The sequence below is a fragment of the Danio aesculapii genome, chromosome 20, assembly GCF_903798145.1.
Source record: "Danio aesculapii chromosome 20, fDanAes4.1, whole genome shotgun sequence".
In the NCBI taxonomy this organism is placed as follows: Eukaryota; Metazoa; Chordata; class Actinopteri; order Cypriniformes; family Danionidae; genus Danio; species Danio aesculapii.
Window position 1 is genome coordinate 2,515,730 of NC_079454.1, and position 20,304 is coordinate 2,536,033.

The 20,304-nt window shown below is 39.8% G+C and overlaps 1 protein-coding gene across 2 annotated transcripts; it reads right to left on the reverse strand.

Annotated features, from left to right (window-relative positions):
- Positions 1-254: 254 nt before the first annotated feature.
- tmem200a (transmembrane protein 200A) lies at positions 255-19,618 on the reverse strand. 2 transcript variants are annotated; one of them, XM_056480697.1, is made up of 2 exons: positions 19,108-19,618; positions 255-2,873 (listed from the first exon to the last, which is right to left on the reverse strand). In XM_056480697.1, the coding sequence occupies exon 2, from the start codon at positions 2,853-2,855 to the stop codon at positions 1,362-1,364; it is 1,494 nt and encodes a 497-aa protein (XP_056336672.1). In that variant the 5' UTR covers positions 2,856-2,873; positions 19,108-19,618; the 3' UTR covers positions 255-1,361. The 2 variants fall into 2 exon arrangements, with proteins under 2 accessions (XP_056336672.1, XP_056336671.1); XM_056480696.1 differs by having other exon boundaries at positions 19,102-19,618.
- Between the last annotated feature and the right edge of the window lie 686 nt (positions 19,619-20,304).

A 20,304-nucleotide genomic window follows, 5' to 3' on the forward strand; every position in this document is an offset into this window, starting at 1 on the left:
CTTTGTTTTTAACATTAAAGATGATGAAATGTTTTTGTCATTACAATTTGACGATACCAAGACAACGCAACTTGTCATAAATCTGTCATAAACATGATTGTCGTGAGGTCATTATAATTGTGCTATAAATATTTAAAATTAATTTGTCTTTAGAATCTGTCAATAAAATGGCAATATTCTGTCAAACTATTTTATAAACCCATCATTAATATTTAATGACATTTTAATGTCTAAAATTTATTTGTACCCCTGTAGTCAAGAAATATATTAATGACGCTGTTATAAAAGTAATGACACAATTATAATGGCCTCATGACAATCATGTTTATGACAGATTTATGACAGGTTATGCACTCTAGATAATGTCAAGTTATCTCAAACAATCTCATCTTTGCATTTAAAATAACATCTGAGTGAATGACACTTAAAGGAGCAGTAGGCGATTGTCTTCAGAAGCATGTTTGGTTGTGCTGGTTGAAAGTTTCTTCACATTCCAGTAGTAATGATTAAAGTAAATAATCTAAATGTGTTTATATGTATTTTTATATTCTGGATGAGGCATAAAACGAAAAAATGTTCATCCAATTTAAATATTTTCGGGCCGATAAATCAATCACGACAGGTACTGAGGTGCAGTTTGATTTATATTCGCACATTCGTTCATTTTTATTCATTCTAATTTGTTCTATTTCATTGACTGTGAACAATGTTGTATTTTATAGTCACTGGCTGATATGATTTCACTATTTAGAAATGGCAAACAATACTTTACAGAAATTATATTATTAAGGAGAAAATCTGAATGTGCGGATATAAAACCAACTTTACCCCAATGCCAGTTATGGGGAAATATAACTCCTGCACCCGCTGACCTGTTAACAACTACGCTGGACAAAGTGTGTGTCTCCATTGAGTTTTCTAACTAGTGAATGACACGACCTAGTGTTGTCTACCGTCATCAGATCGTCATTTATTCAGTGCGTGTTCATGACTTATAAAGGCATGGTTGGCGCCAGTGGTGTAGTGGTTAATGTGTCGACATATGCATTCCGGAGCTCACGGCGACCTGGGTTCAATTCCTGCCTTGTGGTCCTTCCCCTATCTCTGCTCCCCACACTTTTCTGTCAATACTCTCTACTGTCCTGTCAATTAAAGGTGAAACCCCCGAAAATAAATAAATAAAGGCATGGCTTTGGAGAGTTATGTCAATTTTTAAGCTATGTTAACCATAGCATTCTGGCAGATCACCTACTACACCTTTAATAACTATGTTTATGAAGCTTTCAGGCCAGTCTTGTGAACACCCCTCCAAGTCTCCTGTATTGCCGTTGGATTGTGGGGGATTTACATTTGGCTCAGTTTTAAAACCTGGTCTCCGAGGTGCCTCTCTTCAGGCCGCTGCTCATGAACTCGTCATGCTCGAAGCTCAAGTTATTGTGCGACCTCGAGATCATAAGAAGTTTTTCCTTTTTAGTGTAGTCCTTCTTCACGTCCACCGGGGGCACTATTAATCTGTCCATAGGGTCCTCTTTGTTCTCCAGTCTGGTGTATCCTTTACTATTGCTGCGGTCCAATCTAGGCCAGCTGGGGTGTTTCCGTTGCTCAGGCTGGACGGTCAGCTTGGTGGGTCCTCTTTCCAGATCCAGGGATTTGGAGTGGGCGGACAGCATGTGGATGGAGTTATTGGAGCCGAAGTCTTTACGCGCAGCTCCCGGAGACAGGAATCTTCCGCTGGTGGATCCCGGAGAGAGGGATGAGCGGGAAGATGTGGAGCTGGCGGATTCAGTGGCTGAGTTGCTCCGCAGAAGTTGGACGCCTGGGGGTTTGAAGGCTTTGGCAATGTCTGGAACCGGGACCGTCAGCGACTCCATTGATGGAGGTCTGGAGTGCACCCTGCTCTGCTCTAAATCTTCAGTTATGCTATCGATGTCTGGTTCATCGATGACACAATTGTTGAGTTTAATGACAGGCAGTGTGAACGCACTGATGGAGGAGGAAACAATGGAACGTGTTTGGCATTTTTTAAGAGCTCCGCGTCTGTCTTCCCACCGACCATCATCCTGGAACCCAAATATACATTCAGAACGGTCCTTATAGGTGGGCGACAGCAAACAAAATCCGCCTCTAGCCTCGCTCATTAAACCTTCATCATCATCTGCAGAACTAGTCCTGTGGGAGAACCGCACATCTCCATCCAAACCCGAGAAGGACATCAGTGTGTTTGCTGCGAGCCGAGAGGCAAACTGGCTGTCCAGTCCAAAGGTACGGATCTCAGTGTCCCCCCCGTAGGGTCCCATATATGCTCCGTTAGTACACTTCTGCTCCTTAATCCGCAAGCTGTGTATGTCTATAACGGTCGAGTACATGTCTCTCATGTGTATGACCTTTGTCTCTCGATCCCGGTTCTCGTGAAGGATTGCATTAGCACAGATGAAGATAAAAATCCCGATTCCCATTGTGAAAGGACCCAACATCTTCATCTTCTCTGAATGCATGTGCTGCTCCAGGAACTGTGCGATGGAGCCGGCTTGCTCTCGGCTGATGGTCTGCGTGTTGTTTGCGGACATCTTGGTTTGCGGGGCCTTCTGCTGGTCCTTGTGAGGCCAGTATCCCAGAACTGCCATTGCGATTCCTGCCATGAGGATCAGCACTCCTAAAACCAGGAAGAACCCTGAGGCGGAGTACAGCCGGATCTTCCCTCTCACCACCACCACGTCCGCTCGAGGCTTCCGCTTGGTGGTTTTCTTCTCAGGTGCCGGGCCGGGGTTCTGGGCTGACAGATGATACTGAGAGCGTGTGGAGTCTTGCCTTTTCAATGCTGCGAGGCCTGTGATCACCCCTCCTGTGGCAATCATTGCTACGGCAATACAAGCCTGCAAACAGAGGAAGAAACAAGGGGTTATGTTAGTGCTGCAATGGATCTAGGCAAGGCCTGATATAAGATTCTGATAATATGATAACCCGCTCTTTGCTTTCTTCCGCGACTCCCCAACCCTCTTCACTTTCGTCCGTGACACCTCCCCCCACACACCGCTCTTTAATTTTGTTCGTGTAAATGCACAAATGTTCTGTCACCTCTCCCTCCTCTGGTAACATGCCAGATCCGTTACCACGATCTGTTCCGGGACCTCGCAACTTACAAATTAAGCACTGAATCACATTAAAGTTTTTGAGTCACAGATCCAACCATTTTTTTGAATCAGCAAATAGGTAAATGCAGCAAGGATCCTGTGAAATCAAAATAAGTTTTATTAAGTGTTAGTATCAGTATGTTAGTCCAAAGACTCTAGAATACACAAGACACGTCACTCATGTCTTTTTGAATGGGGAAAAGTGTAACAGTCAATATGGTGAATAAAGCCCCGCCTACAAGTACAGGAGCCAATCATCGATCGCTATATGGCGAATAAAGCCTGCCTTCTAGTACAGAAGCCAATCATCAATCGCTTTAGGCAGACGATACTCTGGGGGAGGGGCTGTGAGATGTGAGTTTCTGCAGATTTGGTCTGATTTGGACGTTTAGAAATTAAACTAAAGGGACGGTTGTTGTTCAGTTTTATTGGTGATTCCTAATATGAAATTCAATTGTAAGCTTTGTAAGCAATTTTGGAGAATTTGACGCTTCCGCATTCAAACAAAATGCCAGAGAGGCGTTTCAAAGATAGCTGCCGAGTGAAATGACTTGCCTTAAAGGGACTTTGGTTAGTCTTTAGGACATCTACATGCTAGTGTGCTACAAAACAGTGACAAAACTTTAAGAAATAAACATTCAAAGCTTGCAGTTTGTCACTTCCGCCTAAATGGATCAATGATTTTTTTGACGTAAATATCCTCATATTTCAGTTTCTCATCAAATCTTCTAACCAATCAAATGCTCCCTAGTATCTAATATGCCCTGCCCCCTACTTCTCATTGGCTGTTCAATTGATGCACATGAGCTCAACCACACTCTTTGGCTGTTTTTAGGAGCTACTCTATGCCCCGCCCTCTTTTCATGTTTTAGTTGAGATCATGTCAAACATAACAAAAAAAAATTCAAAGCACTTCGCACGAGCTTCACATATAACATACATAAATATCTTCAAGAACCTGCATTTTAGTAAAAATAAAACCAAGAAATAACAAGCAAAATAAATCAACTTTTAAAATAAAGTGAAAGTGAAAAATAACCTTTGTTGCTGTCGCTACATTGATAAATGTATAAATGTAAATTTATAATCTTGTACAACAACTACACATCATATTTATTTTTAAATCTCATTTTCAATTAATTATTCAAAACTCACTCATAAAAAGACTTCATGTTTGATTACAAGATGAATATTTTTTGAAGAACAATTCAGTGACACTGTATTCAGTGTTGCCACCTATTGGCTCAACATTGCTATTGTTACAATCTTCATTTGAAGTGTCGAGCTGCTTTTACACTGTGATTTTAATCTTTACCATAAACATCAGTGTTTATATCTGAACTATAAACTGTGTGATCCCAGAACTTCTGTGCTATTTGATTGTAACTCAGAAATTATAATACTTCGTCTGAATCTCTTTCCTGGCCAAACACAGATGCACATTAAAGGATTAATAAACATATGCAAATCATGATTATTTATACTTAAGATTGCGTGGGAGTTTGAAATTGAGATCCTGATCTTCTTCTGAATAACTGTGCAGTTATACACTGAATGCATTAATGCAGGCTAAACAAGCAGTAATGACAGAAAACCTTCATTAACCTGAGAAAGACATGCATTTAGGGGCCACCAACTTTTTTAAACCAACTTATGTCATTAATATATTTATCAGGGAAGCCAAAATGCTCCCATGCATGCAATTTAATTGGCACAGACAATAATATTTATATAATAATAATATAAAATAATAATAAATAAAATATGTATAATATAAAAGCTACATATTTAAAAAATAAAAAGGGTGTCACGTGGCGCAGTGTGTAGCACGATCGCCTCACAGCAAGAAGGTTGCTGGTTCACGCCTCAGCTGGGCCAGTTGGTATTTCTGTGTGGGGTTTGCATCTTCTCCCCATGTGTTTCCTCCGGGTGGGGCGTGGGTTTCCTCCGGGTGCTTCGGTTTCCCCACAAGTCCAAAGACATGTGGTATAGGTGAATTGGGTAATCTAAATCGTCCGTAGTGTATGTGTGTGAATGAGTGTGTATGGATATTTTCCAGTGATGGGTTGCAGCTGAAAGTACATCCGCTGCATAAAACATATGCTGGATAAGTTGGCGGTTTATTCTGCTGTGGCGACCCCTGATTAATAAAGGGACTAAGCCGAAAAGAAAATGAATGAATGAATTAAAGAATTGTTATTAATCCACAAGTCACATACATGTTTAAGTACACTGGAGGCATCTGTCTTATTTTTCATCTCTATCTCGGCCAAGCTGTGGGTGTTTGACAGCTGGTTTAAGTGCTGTTGTGGTTTATAATCTTTTAATTAATTTTAGACCACAGCATTTTGTTGTTGCACTTGTCTTGCTTTGCGTTGACAAGTACAACAGAAGTCAGGGCAGCAGCATAATTATGAAGCACAAAAGAGAAAAAGAATAATTAATCAATAATACAGATTAACGCAAATTATAGTGACGTAGCGGTTTAAAGCAGATCTCTTGTCTTTATTTCTCTACCGTCATCCTCATTCTCAATCTCTCATTTAAATGAATATTTTCTATAAGATGCTTTACAATATTGTATTCATGCATATAAATTAGATTAGTCAGTATTGAAGCCAAATCTAAAGCTAATCTAAGAAAATAATTTACAATAACGGTCCAAAAATGAGTACACCCAAATTAATGTCACAGTTGCACTTTCTCAGTATTACTCATGAAACAAAGGTTATTAAAACGCATATATTTAATTTGCAAAACACTTACCGTATTTTCCGCACTATAAGGCGCACCTAAAAGCCTTAAATTTTGTTATAAAACAGCCGTGCGCCTAATAATCCGGTGCGCTTTATGTGTGCACAGAGTTCAAAAATCTGTAAAAATGTTGTGTGATTTCGGAAAGCGCTCCACTTGATTGGCATTTCCCGCCGACACAGAGACGTAAAACGTACACTCCGTACACAGCAGCAATAAACCAATCAAAACTACATATGTTTGTCTAATGATCCCCGAAAATGGCACCAATGAAGAGACATGCTTAAGAGGCACAATTCAAACTACAAGCTATCAGTTACGCGGCTGTAAATGGGAATAGAGCAGCTGCTAAACAATTCCAAATTATGCGTGGGAGCAATGGATGACAGACGGCGAACACACTTTTACTAAGACTGGTAGGCAGCGCCGGGCGAGTTACGCCACCATATGTGAATGGATTGTGGATGCCTGGGCTAAGGTGTCTGCTTTAACTGTTGTCCGAGCTTTCGCAAAAGCCGGCATCATTGCTGAACAGCCACCCGGCAATGAGACTGACTCAGACAATGATGAGAGAGAACCCGGCGTGTTTGATGACGAAACTGCCCAGCTGTTCAATTCAGACACAGAAGATGAGGACTTTGATGGATTTGTGGGAGAAGACTGATTAAAAAAATAATGTGAGTGTATTGTTAAATAGTACAATAAAGTTCAACTAAACTATGTTAACTGTTTTGCTTCCATTACCTTTTTTTTGCAGACAGTGTATTTTAGCGTGCGCCTTATAATACGGTGCGCCTTATGTATGGGTTAAGTACAGAAATAGACCCCGTAATTGAGACTGCGTCTTATAATCCGGTGCGCTTTATAGTGCGGAAAATACGGTACTTTACGAAACAGGAAAATGAAAACAGGCAGGAAGAAGAATAGTGACAATTATAATCCCAAACAATGAACTAACCACACTCGGGTATAAATACAAAACATGATTTATCTGCTAACAAACAGTTAACACCCCCCCTGCAGGAAGGCATCCTCGCACCTACAAAAAACATATACAAAAGGGAGGGTAAAGGGGAGTCACTGGAGGGATGAGCCATGGGGGAAGCTGAAGAATGAAGGAGGTGTCCAGGGTGAAGTAGACGGAGGGAGGAACCAGGAAGAGAGCTATGACCAAGGACGTAGCCCGGAGGGCGGCCCAGGGTGGGGTCAAGGGATGGAGAAGCCATGGAGAAGGAGTGGCCGATGACTTCAGGGAGCCAACCAAAGGAGATGCCACTATAGATAAAGCCGGATGGACAAGGGAGCCTGGCGGAGCTGGTGAGATGATGGTCCATGGTGGAGATGTGGGAGGATTGAACCAATGTGGAGCCTTAGGATCGGAGGACTGAGATGGAGTCCGCAGTTTGGAGGATGGAGGTGAGGACAAAGGGGCGGATCCAACCAAATAGCGATGCAGGCAGGCAGACCCTCAGTAAGACCTACCCACATGGAGCCTGAGGGTGAGCTCGAGGTTGGAGCTGGCTGACTGGCAGCAAGAACAGAAATTTGTGGAGGTGAAGAGGGAGGGTTGGGTGAGATGCCACTTTTGACCTTTGAGTTTATGCAGACTGAGGATTGCGGAGCTAAGAGAATCTTGGAAAAAGTCTATGCTGTCTGGGAACACCAGGGATAGGTTGATGTCACTCCAGAAATCAATTAGCAGGATCTCTGGTAGGCAGGGTTCTTTCTTGCTACCTCAATGTCCACCAGGACTCCCACAATAGGCACTGTAGCTGGTTTATGCACCTGGTCAGACTTCGTTGGTGATGTTTGGCTCTGTCGCTCTCGATGGCGATGGCTCATACAGATGGCTCTACGTCTACTATGGGTTCAGACAAGCACTTCCTGCCGGTTGGTCTCTGGGTCGGGAGTGACACTGATGAGGTCTTCCTCCGCACAGACAATGAATGTAGATCCATGCCTCGCCAGTGTCCACGCAACACATGCGGCGAAGTAGCCTCAAGGACCATCTTCAGGAGAAGGTGCTTGTAGAACCTGCAGAGCATGACGTCCAGATAGCTGGTGGTGTTGTTTGCTATAATCAGGAACAGTTTTATATGATCCTTGAGTCTCGGTTCACCCTGCTCCAGCAGAAGGAGAAGAAATTCAGGGCGGGAATGGGGTCCATGGCAAAACACAACAAAATACAAACACAGCAACTTTGCCTTTGTTGGTGTGATATTCTGTTACAGTTGCAATCACATGACATAACATAAACACTTGAGAGTCAAGACATAGGAATTACTAAATTGTGACAAAATAAAAAAATATTAAATATAAAATGTAAAAAAGAGCAAAAATCAAAACAAACAAAAAATATATGAAATTTAGTAGTTTGTCTTTTTTTGTTTTTGCTATTTTGCATGAATGTAAATGCATCTTCTTTCCTTTTCTAAGGATGTTCGGTGACTGAAATATTATGTTAATAAATATATCCATTTCATAAATTTGTTTAGTTCAAAAGCATCAAAATATATGACCAATTTTCACTGAGAAATGGATAAAAATATTTTCAAAATGGGGTGTACTCATTTATGCTGAGCACTGTATATTTGTAATTCGAATGGTTGAACAAATATATAAGTAACTGCCATTTTTGTTATATTTCAAAATATAATACATATATGACATTTTATATATGTGCAATCCAAATATAACCTTGTGTGTCATAAATGTAATTTGCATATACGGCCGCATATCAGATTTCTATGTGAAACTGTCTAGTTTGAAATGAATGATTCAATGATCCTATGAAAGTTTGATTCTATATATAAAACCCTGAATCGTTAGCCAAGAATGACTGTTTATGTACAAGACATGATTTTGGCAGCCAAGGCCAGTCAAGTATGCAGACACAACAGAAACAGAACACAGACGATTCCATCAAATCTAGGACATATTAACTCTTTCTCCCGCTCATAACCAGGGTTTCTGAAGGTTTTACCAAGTTAAATTTAAGACTTTTTTAAAGACCTTTATTAGTGAAATTAGGGCAGCATGGTGGCTCAGTGGTTAGCACGGTCGCTTCACAGCAAGAATGTCGCTGGTTCAAGTCCCTGCTGGGCCAGTAGCAGGGAATGTGTGAAATGTCTGTTCAGTAAAATAGCTCATCTCAATTTAACTGACACGTTGTAGCTGTTTGATTGACAAGTGATCCAGCCAATCATAATGCTGATATTATCTGCCGTGTTGTCATATGTTGTCATTAACATGAATTATGGTCAAAATGTGCTCTTATGGGACTTGTGAGGCAGAGAGCAGATACTCAGAAAGTCAGGTCAAAAAACTATTCCACCTTTTCCTTGAATCCTTTTTCCAAGAAACTTCTGAAGACTCATTTATTTCATAAATATTATTAACTTAATAACTTCACACAGGTGGGTCGGCTTGTCAAACCACACAAAGGACACACTCTCTCCTCTCTGTATGCACCAGACACCTTCTCAAAGCCCTGCTGCTGACTCTTTATATGTCTTGGTGTCTTTTATCTAATTTAATGACACTGGTAGTAACAAATCTCTCAGACTAAGCGGTGATCAGCATGTTTGAATATGTCATGTTTGGTAATAGGATCGGCTCGCTTGGAACCTCACTCAAGTCGCGACTAAAAACATTTAGGTCCATCCAGTGGAAAAGCCCCAAAAGTAGCAAATAATTTTCATGCAATGGAAAACCGCCTATACTGTCCTCCAAAAAAGGCCAAAATATAAAACGTCCTGGTAAACCACGTTCCCCAAAGGAGGGAACCGAGATGTGAGTGTAGGAGAGACACTAATGGGAGTACGCTAGATGACCAATCACTCTGAAGAGTAGGAAAACAGGCCAATGAATGCCTATGAGTTGGCAGACAGCTCCGCAGGTGCTGGTGATTAGTCATTGGTGGAGTATATAACCAGCTTTAGCAAGAGAGTGCTTAGACTTTTAGCCGCTGAAGAAGCTGAATATTCATCTATCAGCTGGAGAGGCACACGTCTTCATTCCCTCCTTCGGGGAGATTATAAGGCGGTGCATCCCAGACTGGCAATGCTCGGACTTGCACACCCGGAGAGAAGGAAATCTGCTCTTTTTTTTAAATTTGGGAGCCTCTGGCCATACGGCCAGCAGCTGGATAATGTTGTTGCTGTTGTTTTCCAGGTGGCCCATCTCAGGGTTGCTTTGCAGTCTATTCAACACACTTAACGGCTTCAGCTGCCTGCGGAGGTCTCGGTGCTGCTGCTTAGCCAGTGGAAAGGGCTGCAGAGGTGGAGCAGGTCTTGAAGCCGCAGATGAAGCAAAAAGTCTAAAGCTGCGATCACACTGCACTTTTCGCCCCATAGACTTCCATTCAGACACAGGCGATTGCAACAGACTGGAAACGCAAGCTCGAGCAACAAGTTTTGCAGTTTGTTGCTATACCAAGCTTGGTGAACTCTGACCTCCGAAATTGCATCACATGACTGTGTGAGACCAATCGAAGATAAAAACATGACCTCTGGACAGAAATGTAAAATATAAACCAATCACTCACTTTTAAAATGTCTAATCATCTTGTTTAATCCCACCCTTTTCGTAGCACTGTACAGTTTTGCATGCTTAAACTCTAGTACTCTGCTGCTAGGGCTGGTTATTGACCTGATTCTTCACGTACAAGTGGGCACAGCCATTTGAATCTCTTTGGCTTGAGACTTCCGTTCTCATTCACTTCCATTGATGTAAAACAGCTCGTTCTGCTGCTTGATGTTGCGAACTGATATTTTCTTATTATATTATTCTGCTTTGCCTGTATAGTCATGAACACACTTGTTTGTAGAGCGAGTAGTTTGACCGTTTTCTGCCGTTTATTATTCCTAGTCATTTCTCCCATAGGCAGTTGAATTGAAAGTTCTAAAACAATCGCAAAAACACTGTGCACTTCTGCTTTGAAGAATAAGATCAATATACTTTACTAATAACTCATCACCTCGTCACCAGCTCTGCCAACTCAGGCATACACTGCCCCATTTTCTTACTCTTCAGAATGACTGGTCATCTAGCGTCTCCCATTCGTCTCTCCTAGACACACGTCGAAGTTCCCGATCTGACGAGGAACTAACTTTCATTAGGGGTATTCAATTTTAATTATATTTTAAGAGTTCACACTTAGCTGATGATTAATTATAAGCTTGTTTGGCATGCTGTCCCGGGAGAGAGCCCTGAGCTCATAAGATCCTCGAGCCCGGGGCTCCCTCCCGTTGCAAGGCGAGAGGAAAGTTTGAGCTCAGGTAGATCTTGAGAACTCCCCTGCTGTAATAACCAATGAACAGCCAGTGATTGCTCTTGAGAGATAACCATTTACTAGGAGCATGTCTATAGTGCCAGTTTGGACTAGTCAATTAACTTATGTTGCATGTTTTTTGGACGGTGGAGGGAACTGGGGAACCCGGGGGAAACCCACGTGAGCACGGGGAGAAAATGCAAACTCCGCACAGAAATGTCTGCTGGTTTGGTAAAGCCTAGAACCAGAGACATTCTTGCTGTGAGGCAACAGTGCTAAGCACTGGGCCACCGTGTCACCCATCTAGGAAGAAGGAGGAGTAGGGGTGGATGGGGGGATTCTTCAAAACGAAGATAGCGGTGGTACGTAACCCAGGGTATTTGTAGTAGCTTAGGAGTCGTCTGATTGGTGCATTGAGAATTGGATAATGCGGATCCAGCCGCTAGCAATCATAAGCACGTGATCCTCTCGTATAACTAAACTTCACTTAGGTTAAGCATTTTGAAGTGAATATAAAACATAATCAGAGACATCAAGTCTGATTCAATTCATGCCGTCACACCAGTTCAGTTTTATTCAATAACATCAAGTGACAACGTTTGTTGGCAACCATAAGATTGATTCCAGTTTCCTGCAAAACAAAAGAAGATAAAAATGAAATCATATTTTGTCCCACTTGTGGCCACAATGTCATGCTCCCACACACTAATGCCACAGATAGACTTTGACAGTGTTTTTCTGTCATGCTCCTGGATGGTTCTGTCCTGCTCTGCTGTCATATGCTAGTCATATTTTTCCAATTTTCACCCGTGAAAACTGAAAGTGAAAGAAAGCTGAAAAAATTGAATGAACACTCTTTTTATTAATTTTACAACATGTAAAATTTAAAAAGAATCTGCTTTACAGCCTATTTATTTAGCACTGTACCTGTCTGAGATATAACACCATAAATATAGACATCTAACAAGATGCAGCAGGTGACAGGAATGTGTTTTGAGTCTCACCGGAGCGTGCAACAGAAAAAAAAAACCCTTGCTAAATATCTGATTCACCTTAGGTTGCTTTCGATGTACCTTTCTTTATTAAACCATTAACATCTGTAGCACAAATAGATTGGCTTTCATGCTCAGAGTGGTACTCGCCACCTGCGCCTGTAGATTGTTTATTTTTCCAGCCCATGCTGTTAAATATTTATATTTGTATTCAAGCTGAAAAAGGTAATTATATTCTTTGTTTGGCCACATATCTCTCGGATGAAACAGCTAAAACTGCTTACAGGCATAAGAGGAAAGCTTTATTGACCAATCAGTCAGAGGAAGTGATGCCTAAAATTAAGGCTGAGTGTAAACACAGCGGGACTAATGAGATCACAGAGGTTGAACGTGAATCCGTCAAGCCCAGCCAGACAGAAGAGTCTATGGCAGAGATGTCCAAAGTAGATGTCCAAAGTTGGCCCACTGTAACATTTGATTTGGCCTAACATCCCATCTGACAAGAGAGTGGGAATGATGGCGAGGGTTGGGGCGAATGCCTTTAAAAGAGATCGTCATTTCTAATTTGACATAACCCTATTGAGCTACTATTACTACACCAACTATTCCAGTATATGTTTTACACAGCTGATGCCCTTTCAGCTGCAACCCAGTACTGGGAAACACCCATACACACTCATTCACAACACGCTCATACACTACGGCCAATTTAGCTCATCCAATTCACCTATAGCTCATGTGTTTGGACTGTGGGGGAAACCGGAGCACCCGGAGGAAACCCACGCCAACTCCACACAGAAATGCCAACTGGCCCAGCTGGGGCTCGAACTAGTGATCTTCTTGCTATGTTAACCACTGAGCCACCGTACCACCTCCACTGTCATTTGTTGAGTAAATAATGAACCGGAGAGTATGTTTACACAAAAGTCAGAATTTGACCATCTGAATTAAACACAAATCAACACTAGGACCCTGTATTTAGCTGTGCTTAGTGCAGTGCTGTATTTATAATTCAAGGACAAATCATGCGAAGTCAACAATAGCTGCTGATGTATGCCAGAAGGCGGGCAATGCAACACTGTACATACACAAAGATGCTGTTCAACTAAAAGCTGACGAAGCTGTGAAAATAAAACATTTCAGGAAGCTTCAGGATAGACGAGGTGGTGATTATGTAAACAAACGCCAGAACAAAAGCGCGCATTATGAGATCATAGCCAGCAGTCATCTGCTGTCTGCTATAGTCTGGAAATATAGACCATCCATTATTATGCAAAAATGACTTTTATTAGGGGTTTAAACACAGTTGTGTGGCAGCAGTGTGTGAATAGAGCCAGCTTCATGTGCTTAAAATGTATTAATCGTATTTTTTTATAATCAAACTTGATAAAAACGTGTCATCAGATGGGAAAAGCCCCGCCCACAATCTATAAACGCAATATCACACAAGTAGCAGTGCGATATGACTGTATATCATCACTGGTGGGACACTAAGGCATATATATACATATATATATATATATATATATATATATATATATATATATATATATATATATATATATATATATATATATATATATATATTAGGGGTGACCTAAAATTAATATCACGGTATTTTTCATCTTTTGAACGGTGACGGTATAATATCATGGTATTACTTTCAATAGCAAAATAATCTACATCTCAAGGAAGAACGGACAAAAGAAAGTCTCACTTCTATCACTCTTTAAAAGTTTGGGTTTGGGTCATTGTAAATGCTCAGTCTCGTTATGAGCTGATCTTCATTTCTCTGTGTTGGTGGAATAAAGCAGGTGAGTCAGCCGCACCAATTTATGAGCAGACAGAGCAGGATTCTCATGATGACCACCGGCGCAATTCCGCTCTTTGTTATGAGCCGCAGTTTCAGTGTAAACTTAGTAAAGGTGAGTTTCTTTGGCGATGATGTGTACAGTGTTAGATTTTATATTTAGCGGACATTTGCGCTGAACACGCGGTGAATGCAACGCATTGAGATTCGGGCACCTTCTCCGAAAACACTCGATTGATCTCAGCTGGCGGATCAACATTTACCTCATGTCATGATCGCTGTCATCTGCGCCATTATTATTATTATAACTTTAGGTGAGGTTTGCAAACCTGTGCACTTTTCACTCTTCAGCCGTTTGCATTTCCTGCAGTAACAAAAGCTCCCTGTTATCTGACAGCGGGAAGCGTTGAGTGACTGACAGCTAATATGAACCAATACAGCAGCAGGGTAGAGCGATTCAGCAAGTTTATAGAGAAAATCAAATCAGATTGCACTACAACCATTATATTCAGACACACAAATGCTCCCAAATATATTATGAGGGCGCATAGATTACATTTCGGGTGCTCATGCGACCAAAATGGTTGCAATTTCGAGCCCTGTAGAATAAGGACATGTATTCAGACCACAACTGAACGTTTGAAGGAAATTGAATGCCTTATTATTTAGAATTAGCTATTATTGATGTAAATGCAGCCGTTCAAGGCGCATAATTGATTTATTACGGTATTGACAGTATTAGAAAATCCATGTCGTGGTGCAATGTCACACCGGTGATGACTATGACACCGGTGTACCGCCCACCCCTATATATATATATATATATATATATATATATATATATATATATATATATATATATATATATATATATATATATATATATATATATATATATATATATATATACTATTGAAGTATTGCTTTGCTTTTGTTAACATCAGTTATATAAAATGTTCATTTAAAAATATATATATATTTGAACAAATTTTCAGAGGAGGGTTGATAATTTGCTGCAACTGTATAAGCATCGTTTTCTGTTTAATTTATTAATTCTCTGTCTTGGATTAAATATTTTAATTGCACATTTCTTCATATTATACAATTCTTTTTAGTTTTGCTTTTCTTTTTACATTAGGAAGGATCTCTGTAATGTCATTGTATGTTTACGTTATATTTCACAATGAAGCATTCTATTCTATTGTGTTCTGTTCTGTTCTAAATGGAAAACAATTCAGTGGGCCGAAAGTTATAACATTTCACCAGTTTGTAGCAGGTTTCTGCCTAAATAAAACCTTGCAAGTTGCATGCCACAAGAAAAAGATGAAATTTAGAGCACCAGTGTTGTGCAAAATGACTGAGCTGCAAAGCAAATTTACACTGAACTAGGCATGTGCTGGTATCACATTTTCATGCTGCGATTAATTGATTGAGCTTTTATAACGGTATACGGTATTATCACGACATTGTAATTTTACTAGAGAAACAGGTAAAAAAACACAAAAAACTTCAGTTTCGTCAACTTGGTAACTTTAATAACTTTTGAATTAACTAAAAGTACTTCAAACATTTAAATACAAATAAATATAAATAAAACAATACACACTATAAAAGTAAACTTGAGCAATTATATCAAAGTGAATGTGCAAAGGGAAACCGTCTTCGATCAGCAATCCCTCTGCATTTTTTTGGAACCCAAAATATTTCCAAACCTCTGACTTTTTTTTTGAAGGGGGATAAATTGTCGGCAGCGTTCCTCCTTCCGCCATGCCTCTTCTTCGTGTGAGGATTAGAGAGCGGTGGCAGCGGCGGCGCGCACTGCATGCACACAGTGCTTCTACATGCGGGGATTGTTTACATCAGAGTGCGCATCAGTTCTGCGCAGCATATACGCAGTGTTTCTTCAAGCGGTTGATGGAAAATAAGCTAAGGCGCGTTCTAAGAATATAAATTCGGATCTATTATTTTTCACGGTATTTTGAAGTGCCCGCGATAACAATATCGTGCATATTCATTACCGTGATTTATCGCATTACCGAATACCGGCACAAGCCTACACTGAACATTACAAAAGCCGAGTGGTGTTGCTTTGGCCTTGGAGTACTGAAACATTTTTTCTCAGGGCTGCTTCTAGGCATGACAGCGAGAAATTTCACAATCAGCTTTCTACACTGAAAAAGTGAAACGACTGTGTCTTTCATTCCTAGTACATTTTTATATTGGATTAAGTGAATAAAATTGCTTTGTGATTTTAACCTGTTTTATTCATTTTGCCTTAATGCACAAAATGAACCACCTAGGAAAAATTTAAAAGCTTTACTTTTTCCTCAAAGGAGTATTTTACTTTAAACCAGCAGATTTTATGTCATGTGACCACATAAAAAAAAATATACTGCTATTCAAAATGTATGTGTTTCTAATGTAACTTTGATTATCATCTTGTGTCACATTTATAGCCCTACTGAAAGCACCAGCAGATACTTTACCTCATTACTAGGGGTGTATTACTATTGCATTACTATTGATCCATGATCCGTACGGATCACCACCCAGAGTTCGAGATGCACGTGACCAAGCGGTTTAATAACTTTTTTTAACTTGTAGGTTAATTCAACATTTATAACAATTGCAGAGAGATCAACTCCCGCATCATTTAAGTCACATGTATGAAAGCATTGTGGCTTCCTTGTAAATAAATATAATGATGACCGAAAAAGTTGTGGTGGAACCTGAATGCTTTCTTAGGTTATCAATTAAAGGTGTTTTCTGTCACTGTTTGTTTATCCTGCATTAATGCACTCAGTGTAAAGCTGCATGATTGAGCATTAAAAGATCGTGATCTCAATTAAAACCCGCGCAACATGAATGATAAAAGATAATGATTTGCATATGTTTATTAATCCTTCGAAACACTGCATTCAAATCTGCATTGAGAGAGATTCAGTTTTTACACTTTTTCAGTGAGTTACAAACAATTAAATAACACAGTAGAACTGGGAGAACAGTTTATAGTTCGGATGTAAACACTATTGTTTATGGTAAAGATTAAAATCAGTGTTTAATGGAACTTGACGCTGGTGAATGTTGTAGCAATTTCATTGTGTTACCAGTAGGTGGCGACAAACAACCATCAAAATTATGTCACTGAATAGGTTTTCAGAAATGATCCACCTATAATATAACATGCAGTTTTATGTGTGAATTGTTGAATCATTAATTGAAAATAAAGATGATCTGTTGTACAAGATGTCAGATTTCTATATTTAGCATTAACAGCAACAGTAGCAAAGATCATTTTTCATATTGAATACTTTTCTTTTTTCAGCTGTTTTTTTCTTGATTTTTATTAAAATGACAGGTTCTCAGTTCTGTTTGTCAAAAAACTGATTAAAAAACGTTAAACCAGTGGTTTTTGCTGTAATATTTTTGGATGAATTGAAAGCAAAGACATTTGTCTCCTATTTTTTTGCTGATCTGAAAAATGGTCCGATCCGTGACCCAAAACTGTAGTGTGATCCAAACTGTGAGATTTGTGATCCGTTACACCACTTTTTAACAATACTGACAATAAAATATATTTTTGTATTATTATTATTATATGTATTAAGTGTATACATGTTATTTGTATTTATTATAGTTTTAGCCCAAAATACAACTTTACTTAGATTTCATGTTGAACCAAAGTAGTTAACTTAATTCATGGTCTAGTCATTCATTCATTCATTTTCCTTTGGCTTAGTCTCTTATTTATCAGGGGTCGCCACAGCGGAATGAACCGCCAACTACACCAGCATATGTTTTACACAGCGGATGCCCTTCCAGCTGCATCCCAGTACTGGGAAACACCCATACACACTCACATGCACACACACACACTCATACACTATGGCCAATTTAGTTCCTCCAATTCCCCTATAGAGCATGTGTTATAGGGGAAACCCAGAGGAAACCCACGCCAACGCGGGGAGAACATGCAAACTCCACACAGAAATGCCAACTGGCCCAGCCAGGGCTTGAAATAGCAACCTTCTTGCTGTGAGGCAACAGTGCTAACCACTGAGCCACCGTAATTTTTTTTCTTGATAACAATAAATATTTTTGATTTAGATTAAATTATATTGTCATGTTTGAACCAAAATTAAATTATACTTTGAGATAAACAAAAAATATACTTACTTTTACCACTAGTTTAAACTACTTATTAAAATGAGTTGAAACAACACAATTATTACATTTTTTACACTTAAATTTGTAAAAATGATTACATTTATTTTATCGATTTGTGTTTGGACAACATGAAGGAATTGTGTGAAACCCAGCATGTACACGGTGTATTTTGCTGTAAGTTGCTTCATTGTTTTCAGTGTGTGTCTTATGAAACCCTCAAACACCCTCAGCAGTCTCTAAATGACGACAACTCAACTAAACCTCAGTAACTAACAGCGTCTAAATGACAACTAAACTAAATCCACAGAAAACACCTCACCAAGTGAACGAGGAAGTGAGAAAAGGTTAATACAATATAATATAAAGTACAATTGTGTACATTAAGATTTAAGTAATTTTATATTGAGAAGAATCGTGCATAAATATATATGACTACCCACGATCATCTGTTGTTTATAAGCACAGATCTGTGTGTGTATGTGTGTGTGGGGGTGGCAGAAGTAATAAAGTCCTCTGCAGCACAATCATATCGATCATATGCTCTCCAATATTGCTCGTTTTGGTCTCATGGAGAGCTTATAACCTTTAACAAGCACATGCGCAATAATAGAACCACTCATGTGCAAACAAATAACAACACGCGTCAGAATGATGGCAAGGGGGAAGAAATGCACGGGGATTCTGTGCGTAATATGACGAAATGTTTCGGGTTTTTAATGTAGAGCACATCACCCTGTTAAATAAAAAATTAAACACAGCATATCCTGGTAAGGTATGTTTTGATGCTGGTTTTGCTGGTTTCAATAGTCGAGACTAGCAAAAGCAGCATCAAACATACCAGCATATGCTGTTTTTTTTCAATAGGACACGGTTAAATTGAAATATTATTTGTTTTATAAATTAGATTAGATGTTGATTTTAGATATTGTTCGATTCGGAGACGTATAACGTTTGTCATTAACAAGTAATACACACCTGTACCTTAAGATCCTCCTCCTGGTGTTATCGTTATGTGTCCATTACGCACAAGCGGATCTCCCGCTCATCATCATCATATTTCCATACCACCGCGGAGAATATCTTCAACTATACTTTTATTTGAGCGCTGTTTCTTTGCAGTTTCATAATCCAGTCGACGAGTTTCCCTCGGTGTGTTTGTTTGGAGAGAAAACTTCCATCCGAGCGCGCGAATCCTCTCCATCTCCAAACTTCACGGCTCCAAACCGAAAATGTGCTCTGGTAAGAAATACCTCAAAACAAAACAAAAAGTTGTCTTGTATGTAGCTCTTATTATCAATCACTCCTCCTGTCGAGAGTCTCTTCTCGTCTATAAATCCGGAATAAGCGGTAGAAAGAGCGCGTTTTTTGGACTCCGGTGTTTGAACACCCCCATCAAACAAACAGTTCGCGTCGAAGAAAAGTGAAAATTCCTCATATTTCCCTGTGATTACTTCAGTGAATGATAAATATGGTCGTTTTTTCTTGATGTATCTCCTCTCGAGGCGCAAATCATTTGTAACGGATGGAGCGCGCGCGCGTCGCTTTTTCACTCCCACGTGACGCCATTCCAGATGACGCACACCGACAGACAAAGGGAGAGAGATTATATTAATAACAATTGAGCTTTTTAAAAAAGCGAGCAATTATAAACTGCCACAGCAAACCTGATCGCTTTTTGGATGTAAATATTTCTGGAGGCTGTGTGCGTTTGAGAGAGAGACAGCTTGGAGCTGAAAACATGGGTCTGTTTGTGTCAATAGTCAAAAATACATGGCTCAAGTATGGATTTTTATTTCATTAAAATCATTGGTATAAGTATAAATCAAGTGTAATTCTCTAGTGTAAACTTCATAGTGTTGTTAAGTACAAATGCAGGGTTCCACACAATTCCTTCATGCTGTCCCAACTCAAATTTATTAAGTTAACTTAACACTTTTAACAAATTTATGTGGATTGAACATAAAAAATTAAGTTGTCCCAATGAACTCTTAAACTTGGTTTTAGAGCCTGCTTTTAGAGGGGTTTTGGCCACTTCCAGGCTGGTTTCCAGCCATTTCCATTCTGGTCTTAGCTGGTCAGACTGGAAAATGACCAGCTAAATCCAACTAAAACCAGCTTGACCAGCCTGGTTTAAGCTGGACATAGCTGGTTTTGGCTGGCCTCCCAGCCTGACTAGGC